This window comes from Myxine glutinosa, chromosome 12, assembly GCF_964187855.1.
Source record: "Myxine glutinosa chromosome 12, kmMyxGlut1.1, whole genome shotgun sequence".
NCBI lineage: Eukaryota > Metazoa > Chordata > Myxini > Myxiniformes > Myxinidae > Myxine > Myxine glutinosa.
The window spans coordinates 18,388,294-18,412,446 of NC_136272.1; the positions used below are offsets into that span (position 1 = coordinate 18,388,294).

A 24,153-nucleotide genomic window follows, 5' to 3' on the forward strand; every position below is an offset into this window, starting at 1 on the left:
CTGGAGCCTTCTCCATATGAAAATTTAAAAAATTCCCAGTGCATATGTAATAACTAGATGGCCTCAATAAGTCTCTCAGCCAGAAAGATTCCTGATGAGTGGAGACAAGTAACCTCGGATAAGGAATCTGCTCGTCTCCATCGCTGTCCTCAATAAACTGGTCGTGAAATGGATATTGTTGGAAATAAATAATAAACCGCATCCTCATACCAAGGAGCAGATGAGAACCAGGTTAACGGGGATAAATCTTGGGTGTCTTCTTCACATGTGTGGTGGGATTTGCTTTAATTGCTATTCCTCATGCGTCGCATGTGGGAGGTAACATGATCCGCGCCTGCATCCTCAAACCTCAATGGATGCTCAGTCGAACCAATGATGCGGACTCGTTTGGATGTATTTCTGGCTGGTATCCTAAACATTCGTTGAACCATTGACGCTCCGAACACCCAAGCAGTTGAATGAATTAACGATCACTCCTTTGAGCTGTGTGAATGCGTCGGTGGCGTGGACGAGTTCGCTTCGTCATGGAGGCTCAGTTGCTCCACTCTAATGTGGTTAAAAGAGGTTGATGGATTCCTATACTTGGTTATTACGCTGCTTTCATCGGACAAAAGCCTTTCTGTGAATCAAAATAATGCATGATTAGAGATAAAGTGGCTCTAGCAACACCGTCAGGGATCTTGGAAGAGCTACACGACAGATTTTTTTTTTTTGTATACAAGATCGAGGCTCATGTAAGAGCTAACATCAATCACAAAAAAAAAAAAAACGGAAACACAAAACGTCATGGAGGAAAGAGGGAAATGGGGAACATCTTGCTCAAACATACAATAAAGGGAGCGGGAGACAAGATGGGGAGAGAGAGGGAAGCACACAAGTACAACAGCAGAGAACAGGGACATCGGGAGATCTGTGGGAGGGAGAGGGCTTGAAGGGAGGAGGCAGGGTAAGGCGGGGGGGGGGGGGGGGCAGTATAAAACACATGGACTCTGCTAGAACTTCCAGGAAAGAAGTCGGTATTTCAAAAAAAGTGGATCTGGGGTGAATTAATGGGGGTAGAAGAGATCAAGGTAGAAGGTGGGATAGAAGAGAGCAAGAGGGTAGAAGATCAAGGTCAAGGGGGTAGAAGAGATCAAGGGGGTAGAATGGGGTAGGAGATCAAGGTCAAGGGGGTTGAAGGGGGTAGAAGATCAAGGTCAAGGGGGTAGAAGAGATCAAGGGGGTAGAATGGGGTAGGAGATCAAGGTCAAGGGGGTTGAAGGGGGTAGAAGATCAAGGTCAAGGGGGTAGAAGAGATCAAGGGGGTAGAATGGGGTAGGAGATCAAGGTCAAGGGGGTTGAAGGCGGTAGAAGATCAAGGTCAAGGGGGTAGAAGAGATCAAGGATCAAGATGAAGAGATGGAGATATAATAGAGTGGAAGGAGGGAAATGGGGACCAGGCACACATAGGAGAGTACAAAACAATTAATTAACAACAAGCGCAGATGGAGGGAGGTTAGAGGTTAGCCTGTTTGGCATACTTACCTGAGCCTACAACTCAGGATGCAAGAATCCAAGTTTCAAATCCCATCCCATCTCTCTCCATTTTCTGGCTGCCTAGATGGGAATGAGCACACTGAATGGTTTGCCTCTGCTTCCCAGCAAAAATCATGGCAGGAATTTGATCAAGGTGCCGGTAATAACTCGCCTACACTTTGCGAAAAGCACCGTGGGATCTTTAATACCAACCAGCTAATGCTAGCAGATAGTACAACCGGCTTATCGTCCATCGAGGATATGCAAAGGCCTGCCTGCGAAGCACCAATCCGACAGTTTATAGTTGGATCGGGAATCGAACCCATCCTAGACAGCTAAAAAGGTGAGTGTGCACCACTACAACATCCTGTCAGACAACCACATCCTCTCAGACAACCACATATTGTATACTAACGTCCTTGTAATTTATGAAAAAGTACGCCGATGTCTCTGAATATCCTTGTCCTGCACTTCATAGATGTACAACTTACTCCACGAGTAGATAAGCATGAAAATATGAAATTATATGGTGGTGGACCACAACCTTAAATCACTGAAGGGACAATCACAGAGAATCTGGCCTGGCGTCCCTGCCTCACATCTTGCTCAGCTTGACGCCATGGAAACCAAGGCTTTCAAGATCATTGTAATCTCTATGGGCCTACCACTTCGCCATCGCAGACAGGTCGGTGGTCTCTTTGTGTTCTTCCGCCTCATTTCTGTCTTGCACCCTCTGCCCTCTTTATGCTTTGTCCCCCGAGGTATCTGCGGGACGCACGCTGTCCACCAGCAACCACCGCCTAGTAAAGCTACCCAGACCCACAACCACTACAAACCTCCACTCATTTATTCCTCTCTTAACCCACCTGTGGAACCACGTTCCACACTCTCGTCGATTAAATTCTTCCCTCGGGTCTTCCTCACCACCATCTCAGGTCATCACACATCCAAAGCCATGATCTTTTCTACACCCGTTAAACCACCCCCACCCCTCTCAAATTTTTGCTTATGTATCCATCTTGGTTGTGTCCTGATCTCTACGTGGTCCGAGCTCCTCCACGAGCCTTGACCATGTGTATAAAAATGCCAGGATCATCTTCAATCACTTGACCTTGTTCTTCTTGTTCATGTTCTTCACTCCAAAGCTTCAGCCAGGTGATCCATGTCATCCCAACATCCCAGCTACCCTTGATGTTTTCTTCCCCCATTAACGTGACATCACTCAACCCTCTTACTTCTGGATTGCTGTGTTTCATTCCCTCATCTTTAACCCTCTTTCCCTCTTCGTTATTTATCTTACTTGTTTTGCCCATGTGCAGCCCCAGTGCCCCTCACTGTCATTAGATTTCCCTTTCAGCCTCTGACACCTCATTATTCCATGAACCTTGATCTTGCGCATTAAAATATGCATTACATGACAAAAGGACCATATTCAACAGCTGAGGGAAGAGGCGAGATAGGTGGGTGAAGGTGAGCTTGATACCTGTGGTAAGTTAACAAGGACAAGGCTAATGGGTGAGCACAAGTATTTGATAAAGACGCACAAGGCCGATAAAGTAATCGTTCAAAACGATTTCAGAGTTGGTTTGAAAGTCCGATAGGCCACCAACCTGTCAGCGATGAGAGAGAGGAAGGTGCCGCACCTGAGCATATATCCTCTACCTTGAAAATCCTTGTTCTATCGCATTGTTCCAAGAATGGAATTAACTCCATTGGAGTAAAAAAAAATTGAGGAACCCACCAAACTCCCCTTATAATATACAACAACTGAAGCCTGTCTGTGGCATGTGTGGCATACACAACCTCCAAAATGTTCAAAGAACAGTCCATGACTTGCCAATGGTGAACACAGTGGCAGAAATTTGGAATTTGTTTTCGTACTGGAATATTTTGGGCTGACAGGAATTTCCTCGAGGTACACCCAATCACCTCTAAGGTGTCTAGCCTGGATTTGAATCCCGACCCAGGTATAAACTGTCACCCTGGTGTTTCACATCAGGCAAGGTGTGTGTCGTCCCTCAGATGCATGTTAAACGGACGTTCCGTCTGTCAGCATTCATTGGTGGACATTGAAGATCACAGAGTATCCTTCGTGAAGAGTAGGTGAGCTATCGCCGGCACTCTGAACAAATTACTGCCCTAACCAGCAGAGGGCACTGCATCGGTGGCACAGCTGCTCTATCAGCCAATGATGCTACTCCACAGCCTTGTGTTGCATACAAACAAAGAAGAAGAAGACTGGAATCTTCTCATGTATTCAAGTGAGGATAAGTGTACACAACCACCAGATTATTGTATTTGAGCATGAACATCTAGTGTAGAAATAACTTCTTCAAATTCACCTTGTTACCATCATTCTAAATCACGATTGGCACAATTGCCAAGACAGGAAACTAGAAAAGATTCTGTGAATAAATAATTTAAATATAAGATATAAGGTTGTGATGTACTATGTCACAGCTGATGACGTAACAAGAAATCCTCAAAAAGAAAATAATAAGATTAATAAATAATTTAAATATAAGATATAAGGTTGTGATGTACTATGTCACAGCTGATGACGTAACAATAAATCCTCAAAAAGAAAATAATAAGATTAATAAATAATTTAAATATAAGATATAAGGTTGTGATGTACTATGTCACAGCTGATGACGTAACAAGAAATCCTCAAAAAGAAAATAATAAGATTAATAAATAATTTAAATATAAGATATAAGGTTGTGATGTACTATGTCACAGCTGATGACGTAACAAGAAATCCTCAAAAAGAAAATAATAAGATTAATAAATAATTTAAATATAAGATATAAGGTTGTGATGTACTATGTCACAGCTGATGACGTAACAAGAAATCCTCAAAAAGAAAATAATAAGATTAATAAATAATTTAAATATAAGATATAAGGTTGTGATGTACTATGTCACAGCTGATGACGTAACAAGAAATCCTCAAAAAGAAAATAATAACATTAATAAATAATTTAAATATAAGATATAAGGTTGTGATGTACTATGTCACAGCTGATGACGTAACAATAAATCCTCAAAAAGAAAATAATAAGATTAATAAATAATTTAAATATAAGATATAAGGTTGTGATGTACTATGTCACAGCTGATGACGTAACAAGAAATCCTCAAAAAGAAAATAATAAGATTAATAAATAATTTAAATATAAGATATAAGGTTGTGATGTACTATGTCACAGCTGATGACGTAACAAGAAATCCTCAAAAAGAAAATAATAAGATTAATAAATAATTTAAATATAAGATATAAGGTTGTGATGTACTATGTCACAGCTGATGACGTAACAAGAAATCCTCAAAAAGAAAATAATAAGATTAATAAATAATTTAAATATAAGATATAAGGTTGTGATGTACTATGTCACAGCTGATGACGTAACAATAAATCCTCAAAAAGAAAATAATAAGATTAATAAATAATTTAAATATAAGATATAAGGTTGTGATGTACTATGTCACAGCTGATGACGAAACAATAAATCCTCAAAAAGAAAATAATAATATTAATAAATAATTTAAATATAAGATATAACGTTGTGATGTACTATGTCACAGCTGATGACGTAACAAGAAATCCTCAAAAAGAAAATAATAAGATTAATAAATAATTTAAATATAAGATATAAGGTTGTGATGTACTATGTCACAGCTGATGACGTAACAAGAAATCCTCAAAAAGAAAATTCCTCATCTCAGTGGGTACCAGCTATGCCAAAGGGAACGAGAAGGTGTTCACCATCGATCCTTATTTTGTACAAGTGATCTACAATGGATACAATGAAGACCCTGCCAAAAGGAAATACTCCTAAGATAAATCCCTGGTTCATTTGTGACTGATTGCTTGTGTGTTTGCTTTTTAAGAAGAACACACACTAACACACGTGCACACACGCACGCACACAAGCATGTACACAAACATGCACACACCGACACACACACAGACACACAGACACACAGACACACACACATGCATGCACACACACACACACACACACACACACACACACACACACACACACACATGCATGCACACACACACTCACACACACACACACACACACTCTCTCACACACATACACACACAAACACACACACACTCTCACACACCCACACACTCATGCACACACACACATGCATGCACACACACACACAAACACACACACACGCATGCACGCACACACAAACACACACCCACACACACACACATGCATGCACACACAAACACACACACACACATGCACGCAAACACATGCACACACACACACACACACACACATACACACACACACACACACACACACACACACACACACTCACACACATACATGCACGAACACACAAGCACACACACACACACACACACACACACACACACACACACATGCACACTGTGTGATGAATGTGTGTGAAAGTAATGTGATGTTGAAGCTTGCATTGAGATTAAACTCACATGAAGGTTGATCTGGAAATTTCATTAGGCAACAAGCCAGAGCAGCTGTTCTACATCCCTCATCTCAGCATCTGCGCATGACTTTACAGCAGGTTCCCAAGCATAAGCCATTGTCGGCCTAAATCCCCGAACATACTTGCCCTTCATATAATATAGTTTATGTAAATCTTGGCAGGGACAGTGCATAAATATTTCATGATAACCATTATTAAGAAAATAAGATAACCGATTTACCATCAAATACTTTACAAAGCTGAAAGGGAAGTGCCTCGGGCTTGTATTTATATTTATTTCTTTATTTATTTATTTATTTAATATTTCTTTATCTAATCTTTATATTTGTCTTATTTTAGTAATAGTTTTACAGAGCATCATTCTGCGTCGGCCGTAGGGTATCTGAATGCTCAATGAAAGTCAACAAAGGAAGAAGGAAGTTCGAATGATTGTATCGTCAAACTATTCCATTTAGTCAGGTTCACTATGTTTTTTCGTTCAAAATCATGGTAGATTAGCAAACCTATACATTTTTGGAAACGTTATTACATGGAAAATCTGAAAATCAATGTTTACATTTGCCAATTCCGACCAATTCGATTCGACCAATTCGACCAATTCGACCAATCGACCAATTCCATTCGACCAATTCGACCAATTCGACCATTCGACCAATCGCTTCGATCGACCATTCGACCATTCGACCAATTCGATCGATTCGATTCGATTCGATCGACCATTCGACCAATTCGATTTGCCAATCAATTTGACCGACCTTTGCTTGTGTGGAACGGACTGTGAAAACGATGCGGACTATATTGTCGGATACGACACACGGGACAGTGATGACGAACTCTAAATGGCATATTCTGTAATCGTGTATGTTTGATGCCATTGACTGCCTGTGTATATTTTGTCATTGACTGCCTGTGTAGATGTGAAGTTATACTGACTGCATGTGTATATATGATTTTGCCGACTGCCTGTGTATGTTTGGTGATATGAATTATTGTGACACATTTTGATGTTATTAACTGCCTGTACAAAATGATAACATGTATTTGATTATGCAACTTATCGCGAATATAAAGACAGTATTTTGCAATTCAAAACCTTTGATTCGTGTCTTACCATTCCCCATAGCACTAATTTGATACTTTCATTGGATTCCTTGTCCCTGAAAATATAGGTTTAGTATATTTTAAAAAGTTTTTAGGGTAATTAGAGGCAGAAATAGAACAAAATATGTGTTTTACAGTGGCCATTTTGAAAATCCAAAATGGCCGCCATACAGGTATCTCTCCAAATGTAAACATTGATTTTTAGTTTCCTTATGCTATAACCTTTCCAAAAATGTATAGGTTTGCTAATCTACCATGATTTTGAACGAAATATAATTTATTGACATAGTGAACCTGACTAATTGACCCGAGTCACAAATGGATATTTCTTGAATCAAAGTATTCGCATTTCCCCCAACATGTTTTTTTATTTTTTATTTTGGGAACATCTATTTCTTGTTTGCATAAATACCTGGTTGTAGTTGAAAAGATCCGTATTGAAAATTATAGGCGTTGGGCCTAATCCTTGCCTACTGGGTCGTTATACAGGTCAGTGGTGCCTTAATTGTTGAATATTTATTTATATAGAATATGCGGCAGTTTGAGTACCAGTTCACTGGTAAGTCCCTGCTTGTCGTTAAAGGCGGCAAAAAGGGTTGGCGTCAGGAAGGGCATCCGGCCGTAAAACATTGCTTCAAAAAGGGGACCGAAAAACAACAACAACCACAGTTCCCGAAAAAGGCCAACCCCCGCTTGCGGGGAAAAATGGCCTCTAAAGGTGGTTTTTTTTATTTATAGAATATGCAGCAGGTGGTGGTGGGTGATGGAGAAGAAAGATTGATCAAAGGAAAAGAAAGAAGGATCGCAGGAGAGAGAAACGAGGGTAGGGGAATGTGAGAGGAGTTCTTCTTCTTCTTGACTAATCCAAATCAAATCTAATCCATCCGTAATCTGAGATATCCTGCTCATACACAAACGGTCAAACAAACAGGAGTGAAAACACAACCTCAGTCAACCTTCAGTGACACAGGTAACCAGACTTCACAAAAACACAACCACTGAGATTGCAGGAAGTGACATCACTTCCCAGAGCACTCTGGGTACCACAGCGACATCATCTTTGTGAAATTGCTTTTCTCTCCACATTCAGCGGGGCAATATTTCCTTACTAATCCAACTTACTCATCCTGGAGTTATTTTCTTTTAAAACATTCAGAAATAATCATTATCAGCCATATTTTGTGAAATCATGGTTTCCACGAGAAAGGATCTAAAGATGGCTGTCCTCTCTGTCGGCACCTACTCACCTGTAGAATTCCTTTCAAAGAGTAAACCAAGTAGGCCTATGTTCCGTTCACTGCCAATTTCCATGGGTGGGTCGAGCTTGTGGTCGTTCGACGTGTTTCCCTGGGTTTGACTTATTTGGTCGGTGGTTCAAAATGGCTCCCACTTTAAAGAAGAACTCTGAGATAATGCCTTGCGAGAACTGCCTAATGTCTCTTCCTGACATTCCAGAACAAACGATGGAGAAAGAATGTCCAGGTGAAGCTATAAATTGCAACAAATCACTTACTCGAGGAAGTCGGTGACATACTTCCGGCTGCACAGAGACCACGTCCACGGATGCGTCTCGTAGTTGAGAGTGGGCGCCATGACATGGGGTCGCTTCCTTGAGGAGAACGCACGACATTTGCTGCTGTCGTCGTGCGGCATGTTAAACCTGTGGATTAGGACAGAAGATAAACAAGATGGGGTGGATTGGAGCAGAAAAATTTGTGACATTTATAGTTACTTTTTCCTTAAGGTGGCCCCACTTTGCCCTGGTCTCCCCTATGATAGATGGACCATGTCGTTAAGATCAGGGCCAACCGTTCGTTGGATTATTTAGGTACGCTGACGCGGTGACGTTAGGCTTGCAGCACTCACACGTGCCCCAGCTCATGTGTAATCGTGAAGGCGGTACTCAGACCACCGTCTTCGCTCACGGAGCAGCTGCGGAAAGGGTCGCACACCGTGCCGATCTCAGCAAGGCCTATCAGGGGGGAAATGCCGAAAGCACACAAATGATAGATTACATAAGTAGCACGACCCTCATGCATTAAAGATTGGATTTCAAAATGGCTTCTTATGGATATCACAAGTCAACACCGAAACATCCGTGAATTTACATTGTGGGCCAAGACAGAAATGATAGGTTCAAGGTTAGACTGGGAACCTTTTTACTAAGCAGGTGATGAGATAACAGCACATGATGGACAAAACGACAATGGGTAGAACTGGGGAATCCACACATACAGTCCATGTCACACGAGTTACGTGATCTTGCATGATTACATGAGTTGCGTGTTCTTGCATGATTACATGAGTTGCGTGTTCTTGCATGATTACACGAGTTGCGTGTTCTTGCATGATTACATGAGTTGCGTGTTCTTGCATGATTACATGAGTTGCATGTTCTTGCATGATTACAAGAGTTGCGTGTTCTTGCATGATTACATGAGTTGCGTGTTCTTGCATGATTACATGAGTTGCGTGTTCTTGCATGATTACACGAGTAACGTGATCTTGCATGATTACACGAGATACGTGATCTTGCATGATTACATGAGTAACGTGATCTTGCATGATTACACGAGATACGTGATCTTGCATGATTATACGAGTTACTTGTTCTTGCATGATTACACAAGTTACATGATCTTGCATGATTACACGAGTAACGTGATCTTGCATGATTACACAAGTTATGTGATCTTGCATGATTACACGAGTAACGTGATCTTGCATGATTACACGAGTAACGTGATCTTGCATGATTACACAAGTTGCATGTTCTTGCATGATCACACGAGTTACGTGATCTTGCATGATTACACGAGTTACGTGATCTTGCATGATTACATGAGTTGCGTGTTCTTGCATGATTACATGAGTTGCGTGTTCTTGCATGATTACACGAGTTACTTGTTCTTGCATGATTACACAAGTTACATGATCTTACATGATTACACGAGTTGCGTATTCTTGCATGATTACATGAGTTGCGTGTTCTTGCATGATTACATGAGTTGCGTGTTCTTGCATGATTACAAGAGTTGCGTGTTCTTGCATGATTACATGAGTTGCGTGTTCTTGCATGATTACAAGAGTTGCGTGTTCTTGCATGATTATATGAGTTGCGTGTTCTTGCATGATTACATGAGTTGCGTGTTCTTGCATGATTACATGAGTTGCGTGTTCTTGCATGATTACATGAGTTGCGTGTTCTTGCATGATTACACGAGTTATGTGATCTTGCATGATTACATGAGTTGCGTGTTCTTGCATGATTACATGAGTTGCGTGTTCTTGCATGATTACATGAGTTGCGTGTTCTTGTATGATTACAAGAGTTGCGTGTTCTTGCATGATTACAAGAGTTGCGTGTTCTTGCATGATTACATGAGTTGCGTGTTCTTGCATGATTACATGAGTTGCGTGTTCTTGCATGATTACATGAGTTGGGTGTTCTTGCATGATTACACGAGTAATGTGATCTTGCATGATAACACAAGTTATGTGATCTTGTATGATTACATGAGTTATGTGTTCTTGCATGATTACACGAGTAACGTGATCTTGCATGATTACATGAGTTACGTGATCTTGCATGATTACACGAGTTACATGATCTTGCATGATTACACGAGTTACATGATCTTGTATGATTACACAAGTTACATGTTCTTGCATGATTACACGAGTTACGTGTTCTTGCATGATTGCACGAGTAACGTGATCTTGCATGATTACATGAGTTGCATGTTCTTGCATGATTACACGAGTAATGTGATCTTGCATGATAACACAAGTTATGTGATCTTGTATGATTACATGAGTTATGTGTTCTTGCATGATTACATGAGTTACGTGATCTTGCATGATTACATGAGTTACGTGATCTTGCATGATTTCATGAGACATGTGATCTTGTATGATTACACGAGTTACGTGATCTTGCATGATTACACGAGATACGTGATCTTGCATGATTACGCAAGTTACGTGTTCTTGCATGATTACACAAGTTACATGATCTTGCATGATTACACGAGTAACGTGATCTTGCATGATTACACGAGTAACGTGATCTTGCATGATTACACGAGTTACATGATCTTGCATGATTACACGAGTTACATGATCTTGTATGATTACACAAGTTACATGTTCTTGCATGATTACACGAGTTACGTGTTCTTGCATGATTGCACGAGTAACGTGATCTTGCATGATTACATGAGTTGCATGTTCTTGTATGATTACACGAGTTACGTGATCTTGCATAATTGCATGAGTTACGTGATCTTGCATAATTACACGAGTTCCCTGTTCTTGTATGATTACACGGGTTACGTGATCTTGCATGATTGCACGAGTAACGTGATCTTGCATGATTACACAAGTTACATGTTCTTGCATGATTACATGAGTTACGTGTTCTTGCATGATTGCACGAGTAACGTGATCTTGCCTGATTACATGAGTTGCGTGTTCTTGCATGATTACACGAGTAATGTGATCTTGCATGATAACACAAGTTATGTGATCTTGTATGATTACATGAGTTATGTGTTCTTGCATGATTACATGAGTTACGTGATCTTGCATGATTACATGAGTTACGTGATCTTGCATGATTTCATGAGACATGTGATCTTGTATGATTATACGAGTTACGTGATCTTGCATGATTGCATGAGTTACGTGATCTTGCATAATTACATGAGTTGCGTGTTCTTGCATGATTACATGAGTTGCGTGATATTGCATGATTACATGAGTTGCGTGTTCTTGCATGATTACATGAGTTGCGTGATATTGCATGATTACATGAGTTGCGTGTTCTTGCATGATTACATGAGTTGCGTGTTCTTGCATGATTACACGAGTAACGTGATCTTGCATGATTACACGAGATACGTGATCTTGCATGATTACACGAGTTACTTGTTCTTGCATGATTACACAAGTTACATGTTCTTGCATGATTACATGAGTTGCGTGTTCTTGCATGATTACAAGAGTTGCGTGTTCTTGCATGATTATATGAGTTGCGTGTTCTTGCATGATTATATGAGTTGCGTGATCTTGCATGATTATATGAGTTGCGTGTTCTTGCATGATTATATGAGTTGCGTGTTCTTGCATGATTACATGAGTTGCGTGTTCTTGCATGATTACATGAGTTGCGTGTTCTTGCATGATTACATGAGTTGCGTGTTCTTGCATGATTACATGAGTTGCATGTTCTTGCATGATTACATGAGTTGCGTGTTCTTGTATGATTACAAGCGTTGCGTGTTCTTGCATGATTACAAGAGTTGCGTGTTCTTGCATGATTACATGAGTTGCGTGTTCTTGCATGATTACATGAGTTGCGTGTTCTTGCATGATTACATGAGTTGCGTGTTCTTGCATGATTACATGAGTTGCGTGTTCTTGCATGATTACATGAGTTGCGTGTTCTTGCATGATTACAAGAGCTGCGTGTTCTTGCATGATTACATGAGTTGCGTGTTCTTGCATGATTACATGAGTTGCGTGTTCTTGCATGATTACATGAGTTGCGTGTTCTTGCATGATTACATGAGTTGCGTGTTCTTGCATGATTACATGAGTTGCGTGTTCTTGCATGATTACATGAGTTGCATGTTCTTGCATGATTACACGAGTAATGTGATCTTGCATGATAACACAAGTTATGTGATCTTGTATGATTACATGAGTTATGTGTTCTTGCATGATTACACGAGTTACATGATCTTGCATGATTACACGAGTTACATGATCTTGTATGATTACACAAGTTACATGTTCTTGCATGATTACACGAGTTACGTGTTCTTGCATGATTGCACGAGTAACGTGATCTTGCATGATTACATGAGTTGAATGTTCTTGCATGATTACACGAGTAATGTGATCTTGCATGATAACACAAGTTATGTGATCTTGTATGATTACATGAGTTATGTGTTCTTGCATGATTACATGAGTTACGTGATCTTGCATGATTACATGAGTTACGTGATCTTGCATGATTTCATGAGACATGTGATCTTGTATGATTACACGAGTTACGTGATCTTGCATGATTACACGAGATACGTGATCTTGCATGATTACACAAGTTACGTGTTCTTGCATGATTACACAAGTTACATGATCTTGCATGATTACACGAGTAACGTGATCTTGCATGATTACACGAGTAACGTGATCTTGCATGATTACACGAGTTACATGATCTTGCATGATTACACGAGTTACATGATCTTGTATGATTACACAAGTTACATGTTCTTGCATGATTACACGAGTTACGTGTTCTTGCATGATTACACGAGTAACGTGATCTTGCATGATTACATGAGTTGCATGTTCTTGTATGATTACACGAGTTACGTGATCTTGCATGATTGCATGAGTTACGTGATCTTGCATAATTATACGAGTTCCCTGTTCTTGTATGATTACATGGGTTACGTGATCTTGCATGATTGCACGAGTAACGTGATCTTGCATGATTACACAAGTTACATGTTCTTGCATGATTACATGAGTTACGTGTTCTTGCATGATTGCACGAGTAACGTGATCTTGCCTGATTACATGAGTTGCGTGTTCTTGCATGATTACACGAGTAATGTGATCTTGCATGATAACACAAGTTATGTGATCTTGTACGATTACATGAGTTATGTGTTCTTGCATGATTACATGAGTTACGTGATCTTGCATGATTTCATGAGACATGTGATCTTGTATGATTACACGAGTTACGTGATCTTGCATGATTGCATGAGTTACGTGATCTTGCATAATTACATGAGTTGCGTGTTCTTGCATGATTACATGAGTTGCGTGATATTGCATGATTACATGAGTTGCGTGTTCTTGCATGATTACATGAGTTGCATGATATTGCATGTTTACATGAGTTGCGTGTTCTTGCATGATTACATGAGATGCGTGTTCTTGCATGATTACACGAGTAACGTGATCCTGCATGATTACACGAGATACGTGATCTTGCATGATTACACGAGTAACGTGATCTTGCATGATTACACGAGATACGTGATCTTGCATGATTACACGAGTAACGTGATCTTGCATGATTACACGAGATACGTGATCTTGCATGATTACACGAGTTACTTGTTCTTGCATGATTACACAAGTTACATGTTCTTGCATGATTACACGAGTTGCGTGTTCTTGCATGATTACAAGAGTTGCGTGTTCTTGCATGATTATATGAGTTGCGTGTTCTTGCATGATTATATGAGTTGCGTGTTCTTGCATGATTACATGAGTTGCGTGTTCTTGCATGATTACATGAGTTGCGTGATATTGCATGATTACATGAGTTGCGTGTTCTTGCATGATTACATGAGTTGCGTGATATTGCATGATTACATGAGTTGCGTGTTCTTGCATGATTACATGAGTTGCGTGTTCTTGCATGATTACACGAGTAACGTGATCCTGCATGATTACACGAGATACGTGATCTTGCATGATTACACGAGTAACGTGATCTTGCATGATTACACGAGATACGTGATCTTGCATGATTACACGAGTAACGTGATCTTGCATGATTACACGAGATACGTGATCTTGCATGATTACACGAGTTACTTGTTCTTGCATGATTACACAAGTTACATGTTCTTGCATGATTACACAAGTTACATGTTCTTGCATGATTACATGAGTTGCGTGTTCTTGCATGATTACAAGAGTTGCGTGTTCTTGCATGATTATATGAGTTGCGTGTTCTTGCATGATTATATGAGTTGCGTGTTCTTGCATGATTACATGAGTTGCGTGTTCTTGCATGATTACATGAGTTGCGTGTTCTTGCATGATTACATGAGTTGCGTGTTCTTGCATGATTACATGAGTTGCGTGTTCTTGCATGATTACATGAGTTGCGTGTTCTTGTATGATTACAAGCGTTGCGTGTTCTTGCATGATTACAAGAGTTGCGTGTTCTTGCATGATTACATGAGTTGCGTGTTCTTGCATGATTACATGAGTTGCGTGTTCTTGCATGATTACATGAGTTGCGTGTTCTTGCATGATTACATGAGTTGCGTGTTCTTGCATGATTACATGAGTTGCATGTTCTTGCATGATTACATGAGTTGCGTGTTCTTGCATGATTACATGAGATGCGTGTTCTTGCATGATTACACGAGTAACGTGATCCTGCATGATTACACGAGATACGTGATCTTGTATGATTACACGAGTTACGTGATCTTGCATGATTGCATGAGTTACGTGATCTTGCATAATTACATGAGTTCCCTGTTCTTGTATGATTACACGGGTTACATGTTCTTGAATGATTACATGAGTTACGTGATCTTGCATGAAGACTGAAAAATGAATGTGCTCTGAGGAGCGAGCAAGGTAACATATGAGTAGGTTGCAGACAAAAGAAAGGAGAGGACATGTATGAGGACGGGTATTACATGCATTCAACGACGGTTCATGATTTCAGGGACAACTAGTAAAGTGGTGACCCAGCGAGCGTGCTATGGAAATCACGTTTCCTTCGGCTTGACACCCGGCTGCCTTAAATCGATCCTTCATGCGGCAAATCTTCCCTCGAGTAAACTGCTAACACATGAGACCACTCTCGACTAATTGTGACCATTATGTGAGCATGAAGCTGATTTAATTCAAGGAGCCACTTTAAAATTCCGCCTCATTCCTTTTGCAGACCAAATACACACCACAAGTGTGTGGTGGTAAATGGAGAAGAATAGAATTGAGTGAAAGAAGAGATGGGGTTATAAGGGGGTAGGGGAATAGAGGATGCGAAGAAGAGTTGGAGGTTGGGGAGAGAGGAAATGGAAGCATGGCTGAAACTGAAATGAGAAGCTAAAGGGAATGTTTCACAGTTGTGGAAGAAGAGGAGTTGGAATAAAAAGATTCTGCCATTTTGTATACACAACATGGATATGACCGCTTACAGGTGAACCACCAATGTACCAATATCTTCATGGTAAAGCCATCACGTGATGGACCAGAACTGTGAAAAAGTATTTACAAAGTGAACCTATTGATAATGACGACGACGACGATGAATATCATTGTAAACTATTTATTACTATCTTCTTCTTCATTTGTATGCAGCACAGGGCTGCGGGTCGCATCATTGGCAGCGCCGCTGAAGCCCTCTGGTTAAATCAAGAATTTGGATTTTTTTTTCAGCATGCCGGTGATAGCTCGCCTCCTCTTCGTGAAGGATGCAGCGGGGCCTTCAATGTCCACAAATTGATGTCGACAGATGGGACTTCCATTTAACGTCCATCCGAGGGACGGTCGAGATTCGAACCTAGGCTAGACAGCCTACAGGTGGGTGTGCGTACCTCTAGGCCATCCTTACGATGGTATCATTGTGGAGAGAATAATATAAGGAAAGCAAACAATACATTTTCGTTAATAACAGACTCACCGAGAGTATCACATTTGCTTCTAGCTCGGCAGATATCCTTTCTGGGGAGGAGGGGGGTATAAGAGAAAACAATGCACCATATCATTAGTGGGGTCAGATTGACCCCCAGTTTCTATTTCAAGCAATGTTGTCCAACCCGTGCCCAGACATTTTCTCTCTCTCTCTCTCTCTCTCTCTCTCTCTCTCTCTCTCTCCCTCTCTCTCTCTCTCTCCCCCCCTCTCTCTCTCTCTCCCTTCTCTCTCTCTCTCTCTCTCTCTCTCTCTCTCTCTCTCTCCCTCCCTCTCTCTCTCTCTCCCTCTCCCCCTCTCTCTCTCTCTCCCTTTCTCTCTCTCTCTCTCCCTCTCTATCCCTCTCTCAATGTTTCGCTTAATTTAATTAAACGCTTAATTTTTGCTCTTGATGTGGTCATAGCTCTTGCATGAGCATTTCCTTTGAAATTGTTTGTGGTTTTTTGTTTGTGTCTTCACCTTTGGTTTGTAAAAATTTTATACTTGCTGGTTTCCTTTAAATATCCTTTGCTCCTTTTGGTGAATTCATGATCCTTACGAAATGTTTCTTTATACTGGTTGCTTTGCTTACAACCGCTTTGTGGAATTGCTTGTATTTTTATAATAAAAGGGCACAAAAGTCTCTCTCTCTCTCTCTCTCTCTCTCTCTCTCTCTGAGGGGATGAGATTTGCACACATTAATAAGTTACTCACTTCCTACAAAGTATGGGATCAATTATGTCGCGTCTACGAAAGGCTGCATTTGTCAATGTCTTGCAATGTTGCCCCCATGAATTTGTCTTTCATTTTGTATAATTAATACCAATAGTGGGATGAACCAATGACGTGGTTACAAAGAGGCGTTAAAAGCGGGTAATTCACCGTTTCCCCGAAGAATGTGGAACCTATGGCTTGGCAATACCCTTGAGTCGCCTGCTTAGAGAAGAGCAATTAATCACCGCACTGGGGCACGCAACGCGAGGAGGAACGGGGGTTAAGACATCCAAGAGCATGGTGACTGTTTCCAGCAGAGTGCAGATGGCAGTCCGTCATGACGGGGCTGGATTTGAACATTTTGACACTTTCCTCCTCTCGAAAATAGGTTCTTGATGAAGTAAGCCTGGGTTTGAATCTGGATCCAGCTATAAACTGCCATCCTGGTGTCTCACAGTCAGGGAGAGGCATCAATGTCGTGTTTCGGGTGGACATTAAACTGGGAGTTACATCTGCCAGCATTAGCTGATGGATGTTGGAGATCCCACGGTGTACTTCGTGAAGCGTAGGTGAGTTATCGCCGGCACCCTGAACAAATTACAAATTCCTGCCCTAACCTACAAATCATATTAATGGTGTGTGTTTGTGTGTGTGTATATATTAGTGGTGTGTGTGTGTATATTAATGGTGTGTGCATATATTTTAGTGGTGTGTGTGCATATATTAAAGATGTGTGTGTGTGTGTGTGTGTGTGTGTGTGTGTGTGTGTGTGTGTGTGTGTGTGTGTGTGTGTGTGTGTGTGTGTGTGTGTGCGTGCATATATATATATTAGTGGTGTGTGTGTATATTAATGGTGTGTGTGTATATATTAGTGGTGTGTGTGTGTGTGTGTATATGAATGGTGTGTGTGTATATTTTAGTGGTGTGTGTGTATATTTTAGTGGTGTGTGTGTATATTAATGGTGTGTGTGTATATTTTAGTGGTGTGTATGTATATTAATGGTGTGTGCGTGTATATATTAGTGGTGTGTGTGTATATTTTAGTGGTGTGTGTGTATATTAATGGTGTGTGTGTATATTTTAGTGGTGTGTATGTATATTAATGGCGTGTGTGTGTGTGTATATATTTTAGTGGTGTGTATGTATATTAATGCTGTGTGTGTGTGTGTGTGTGTGTGTGTGTATATATATTAGTGGTGTGTGTGTATATTAATGGTGTGTGTGTGTGTATATTTTAGTGGTGTGTGTGTGTGTGTGTGTGTGTGTGTGTGTGTGTGTGTTTGTGTATTTTAGCGGTGTGTGTGTTTGTGTATATTAATGGGATGTGTGTTTATATATTAGTGATGTGTGTGTGTGTGTGTGTGTGTGTGTGTGTGTGTGTGTGTGTATATATTAGTGGTGTGTGTATATATTAACGGTGTGTGTGTGTGTGTGTGTGTGTGTGTGTGTGTGTGTGTGTGTGTGTGTGTGTGTGTGTATATTAGTGATATATATTAGTGGTATATATTAGTGGTGTGTTTGTGTATATTAATGATTGTGTGTGTGTATATATTAGTGGTGTGTGTGTATATTAATGGTGTGTGTATGTGTGTGTGTGTGTGTATGTGTGTGTGTGTGTGTGTGTGTGTGTGTGTGTGTGTGTGTGTGTGTGTGTGTGTGTGTGTGTGTGTATATTAGTGATATATATTAGTGGTATATATTAGTGGTGTGTTTGTGTATATTAATGATTGTGTGTGTGTATATATTAGTGGTGTGTGTGTATATTAATGGTGTGTGTATGTGTGTGTGTGTGTATGTGTGTGTGTGTGTGTGTGTGTGTGTGTGTGTGTGTGTGTGTATATATTAGTGGTATATATTAGTGGTATTGTATATAATATCCCTCTCACGTATTTTTAACACGTATATGTATTCTGTTGCATCAGAAGCACCATGATGCCCTTGTGAGAAATGATGCAAACCCACAGCCACGTGCTGCAAATGAACCATGACGATCATATATTATTGATATATAATATTTTTTTGTTTGTTTAATAATCTTTTACCGAAGAACGCTCACGGGCGCTAAATCAACCATTCAATCAAATTTGGCTCATCTCACCTCCTCTACGAGCCTTAATTCCTAAATAAAAAGGACATGTCCTCTTCCTTCGAGGTGAACAACAGATGTATAACAAAAATGCTGTCGCTTCGCATGTGTGGCTGCTCTACTTCAATGTAATCTCCCACCTTGTGATCAGAATGGCCGTGTCATGGTGGAGTGGGTCATTGTCATCCGGCCTATTCTGCTGCTGCTGCCACAGGCAGAAGTTCTTCAGAGTCATCTCAGCACTGGACGACACACTCGGGCCTTCCTGCAGGTAGGCAGACATGAGCGGTGCTCTTCGCAACAGTCCATTTCACCACGTCTTTATCACCTGATAAGACATATGGTAGATTACCTGTTCATCTTCGACAATGACGAGCTTCACCAAGATGATGTTAATGAGGTTTCCGACACTGGGGTCCTTATAAACCCGTGCAACCTTCGGGAAGAGGGAGGGATAGGGTGAAAGATTGCACGTGTAGTTTGAGTGCCGTTAACATTGTCTTCGGCCAGAGGAAGCAACGTATCGTCGCATATTTACACAGCTGCCGAGACCTGACACAAAGCCTCGGGTTAACCGTGTCGCGTCGCCCCCTCGACAGAAGCAGCTGACCAAATTGGTCCGTGACCGACCACCAAGTCCATCCTGTTCAGCCACCGCAGAAATACGATCGCCGTGGCCAAACAGGGAGTTCAAAATAAACACTGGCGAAGAAATGAAGAAGTGAAAACCCAAGGGCCATTTGTGAAAGCAATAAATCACCGGCAGACCCAGTTTCAGGTGGTAGCACTACTGAAACGAGGGATTCTAGGCCGCCCATAAAGATTAAACCTTCACCACTCATCCGGGTATTTTGAATCCCCCAAAGGACGACAGAGCTGTGGGTTTCGATGACACACAGTGCAGTTTACATTCGGTCACCTCCATAAACCTTGCCAATAAAGGTGTTTTTAGAATCAGCCCTTGGCCTCAAGAACCAGACGAATGACCAAATGAACCAAACAATTCTTGGACAAACACCCTTGGCCTCACTCCATAAAAGCACAAGTCGTCTGGAATGTCTTGCTACTCAAATATACATAGCAGGGGGTGATGATAACCGAAAGGTAGCCCCAACATTGACAAAATCGTCTAAATGCCAAGGGTAACGACAGACGGTCCAGACGGAGGGGGGCGGGGGAGCAGAGGGGGGTGAGGGTAACCATTTTCCTTGGAATGAAACATTCGATCTTGAAACTTGCATTCAAACAGTTAAGTCATAAAACAACTCAAAAGTAGTTGCAGAAGTGAGGAGAAAAGTAGATTATTTTATTAGTTTTAGCCGCGTCGCAGACGCTGCTAATAGAGTGCCCTCTGCTGTTGTTGTTGTTCTTCTTGTTCTTCTTGTTCTTGCAGAGAAGACAAAACCTCAAAGCTCCACCCATTCTGGGAACCATAGCTCCACCCATTTTGGGAGAGGCTTCATATAAACAAATATCCACCATTTTATTAACTCGCATAGCTTTGAGGCCTGTTTTGTAGGCCCGTGGTGTCTTCCTCTCTCACACAGTTTTATTTCAAATCAAATTCGATATATCATTTCATTTTTCACAGTCGCTAACATAGTTTTAGACTCGGTTGAAAAAAAACGGGAAGAAAATCCGATGAAAGTTGCCCTTTATAGAACGAAATGAATTCTCAAAGGCCTGTAACTTCAAGTCCATTGAGATTTTTTTTTTTTTTATCGCGGCATGGTCAGTCATACACCGCCCGAAATAACAGACGGGAAAATGCAGAGATATATATATATTGTTGCGAATATGGAATTTGGCCTCCATATCCGCTTGTAAATATTCCCCTATTTTCTCCAATACTCCCCAACTTTCCCCAATCCCCCATTCCCTAGTCCCATTGCATGTAAATAACAATCAGTAGAGCCGACCTTCCCCTTATTCCCCCATTAAATGTCGTGCCCAGGTCCACCGCACCACACGTAGCCAACTTTCGGACATCTTCCTAGTTATTCTTAATCTATGTCAGTTAAGGCCTCGTTTCCATTAATTATGACTCTTCGTTGCACCAGAATGTGATTATATGGCATCAGTAGTGAGTTTAGGACCTTTCCCATACCTCCTCCCATCTTCTTCCCCAAACAACAACAATAACAACAACTACAACAACAATTACAACTACAACTACGACTACAACAACAGAGGGGCGGGGAGTGTGCGTCCTCACACCGGCTCGGTTACCCGCCATGACCATACGCTCCACGGCGTTACCCCGAAGGGGCTGGCTGTCAGCTCCTCGTCAGGGGCGGAGCCAGTAACCCCCCCACGCACCCAATGAGAAGCAACGTGCCGATTCCACGAGGCGGAGCTAACGAGCCGAGGGCGTGTCACTCCCCGCCGGATATACGCGGCCCCGCGCCGGATGTGACGTAAGATGCGCCCCCAGCCTGGAGAGAGAAGTCGCCACCCCTCGAGCGCTGCAATACCTCCACCGCATCTCTTAAACTGGACCGTACGTGATCCTGCCCTGAGCCCAGGTGCACCTGGAGCGATCGCTACCCGCCTGTCCTTTGCATCAAACCCCGTGTGAGTGAGCCTTGTCCCGTTTATCTGTCGTCCGTTGGGGTTAATATAAGTGTGTTTAAGTGCCCACCTTCCTATGTTTCCCTCTTGTCCCTGTAATCTAAACCTTCCGCATTATTGTAATAACAACCTTTGAGAACCGTATCCCTGGTGTCGTGTCGTATTAATTCCAGCCGTGTGTCTTCTTTTTCCTTCATTGGTCTAGCATAGCGCGATTCGTCAACGTTCGGGCACAATCGGGTAACTTGTGCAGACGTGGTCATACCATACAACCGCTCGGTAAATAACATCCAAGCCACGTCTGTAACAATTGGTGTCGAGGAGTGGAATTCGAACCCGGGACTAAATTAGTTAGGCCCAAATTTTGGGAGGGAAAATCGATTCGGAGCGCGTTTCCCGCGCGAAATTATAACGGCGAAATTTCAATTTGTTTTACGAAAATAAAAAATAAAAACCGAATTTTGAAAGTCGCGCTATGGCGGATCAAGACAGCTGGGGTCCGGTAAAGGAGAGTGAGGTAGGGTCGATCCAGGACCAAAATGAGGGACAGGAGGAGAGCGAAGCAGTGAGGGCGGCAGGTTCGCAAAATAGCGCCGTCACGCACGAAGAAGCGGGCGCGCAAAATGGCGCCTCGCTGGTCACCGTGCCCGCGACCGAAGTAGCGCCGCTGGGAAGATTGGAACTTTTTTTTATACAAATGACGGCCCTTATGGAAAAGAATAGTGAGCGATTGGAAAACCAAATGGGGGTAATGAGGGACGAAGCGAGGGGTACCAGTGAGAAGTTAGACAATAATTTTGAGGAGTTAGACAAGAAAATTGGGAAGTTAGACAATAATTTTGAGGAGTTAGACAAGAAAATTGGGAAGTTAGACAATAATTTTGAGGAGTTAGACAACGGGATAAAAGAAGTAAAGAATGGGTTAACGGGGGTAGAAAACAGAATGGCCGCTCAAGAGAATCAAATGGAAGGGATGAAAAAAGGGTTAGAGGGGTTAGAAAACAGTATGGAAGGCAAATTGAGGGACATGAGGGACCAAGCGGAAAGGGAAGTTAACCAAATGGGGCAGCAGATAGAGGGGGTCAGAATGGGGGTAGAAACCAAACTGGATGCTCACAGGGAGGAAATGGAGCAGATGAGGGTGGCATCTGGGCAGGAGATGCAAGTGATGGGAGAGGAGATCAGAAGAGGAGTGAGTGAGGAGGTCGGAGGAGTGCGCGAGGAGGTGAGGCACTGTAAGGAGCGCATGGAGAAAGAGGTGAGAAAGGGGACTGTAAAATTGCAAGGTGGTATAGAGGAGTTGACGCTGGGAGTAGAACAACTGACAGTGGGACAAAAGGAGTTGGGGGACCAGGTAAAGAAGAACACAGCGGTAATAGAGGGTTTAAAATCGACACAGAAGGAGATGAAAAAGGACGTAGGGGTAATTAAAAAAGAGTGTCAGACGGTACATGAGGACCTGACGAGGAAAATGGACAAGGTGGTAGAGGTAATGGAGGTTAAAGAGCGGGAGGTGCGGGAGCACATAGAAAAAAATAAAGTGGAGTTAGAGGAAGAACTTAAAGGGGCGCACGAAGAGATGAAGGGGATGAAGCAAAAATTAGAAGAAGTGGAAGAAGGGGTGAGCGAAATTAAGAAGCGACGGAGAGAGGATAAGAAAGAGATAAAGGAGGAAGTAAAAGAATTGGTCCAAAGTCTGTGTTCGGATCGTGATGATGTGCTCATTAACCGGATGAGGGATTCGCAGGTGATGGAGGAGAAGCGAAGAGAAAGAGGACCCGGTGTAAGTGGTGACCAATATGGTCGTGCGTATGATGCGCCAGGTGATTTAAGAGGCTTGGGGGTCGAGATAGACCCGGGTGTTCGTGAGAGGCCGTTGGTGAAGTGTGCGACAGGTCTGGTGTGCGAAAGAGGAGGTGTGCGAGAAAGTCCGACTCTGGGGTGTGTGAGGAAAAAGTGCGTGCCAAGGAGTGAGGGTGCTGGCGAGAGTGAGTCGGTCGTAGCGCGTGTGCGAGGGGGCACATGGAAGCGCGGTGTGGTGAGTGTTACAGAGGATGTGACGGGAGAGTGTGCGCGAGGAAGGTGTGTGACGGACAGGTGCATGGGGAAAGAGTGCGCTGTCAAAGGCAAGGAAGAATGCACACCTGTGGTGAGTGTTACAGAGGGAGTGACGGGAGAGTGTGCGCAGGAGTGTGCGCGAGAAAGGTGTGTGACGGACAGG

At 42.1% G+C, this 24,153-nt stretch overlaps 1 protein-coding gene across 1 annotated transcript in view; it reads right to left on the reverse strand.

Moving 5' to 3' along the window:
* The window catches only part of LOC137438154 (A disintegrin and metalloproteinase with thrombospondin motifs 9), a 247,825-nt gene that overhangs the window by 161,359 nt on the left and 62,313 nt on the right, over positions 1-24,153 (reverse strand). Inside the window, exons 5-9 of the mRNA XM_078766532.1 lie at positions 19,714-19,797; positions 19,502-19,626; positions 16,574-16,614; positions 8,980-9,085; positions 8,627-8,773 (exon numbers count right to left, since the gene is read on the reverse strand). Of these exons, the coding sequence (XP_078622658.1) occupies positions 8,627-8,773; positions 8,980-9,085; positions 16,574-16,614; positions 19,502-19,626; positions 19,714-19,797 (503 nt within the window). The remainder of the gene's footprint in view (positions 1-8,626; positions 8,774-8,979; positions 9,086-16,573; positions 16,615-19,501; positions 19,627-19,713; positions 19,798-24,153) is intronic.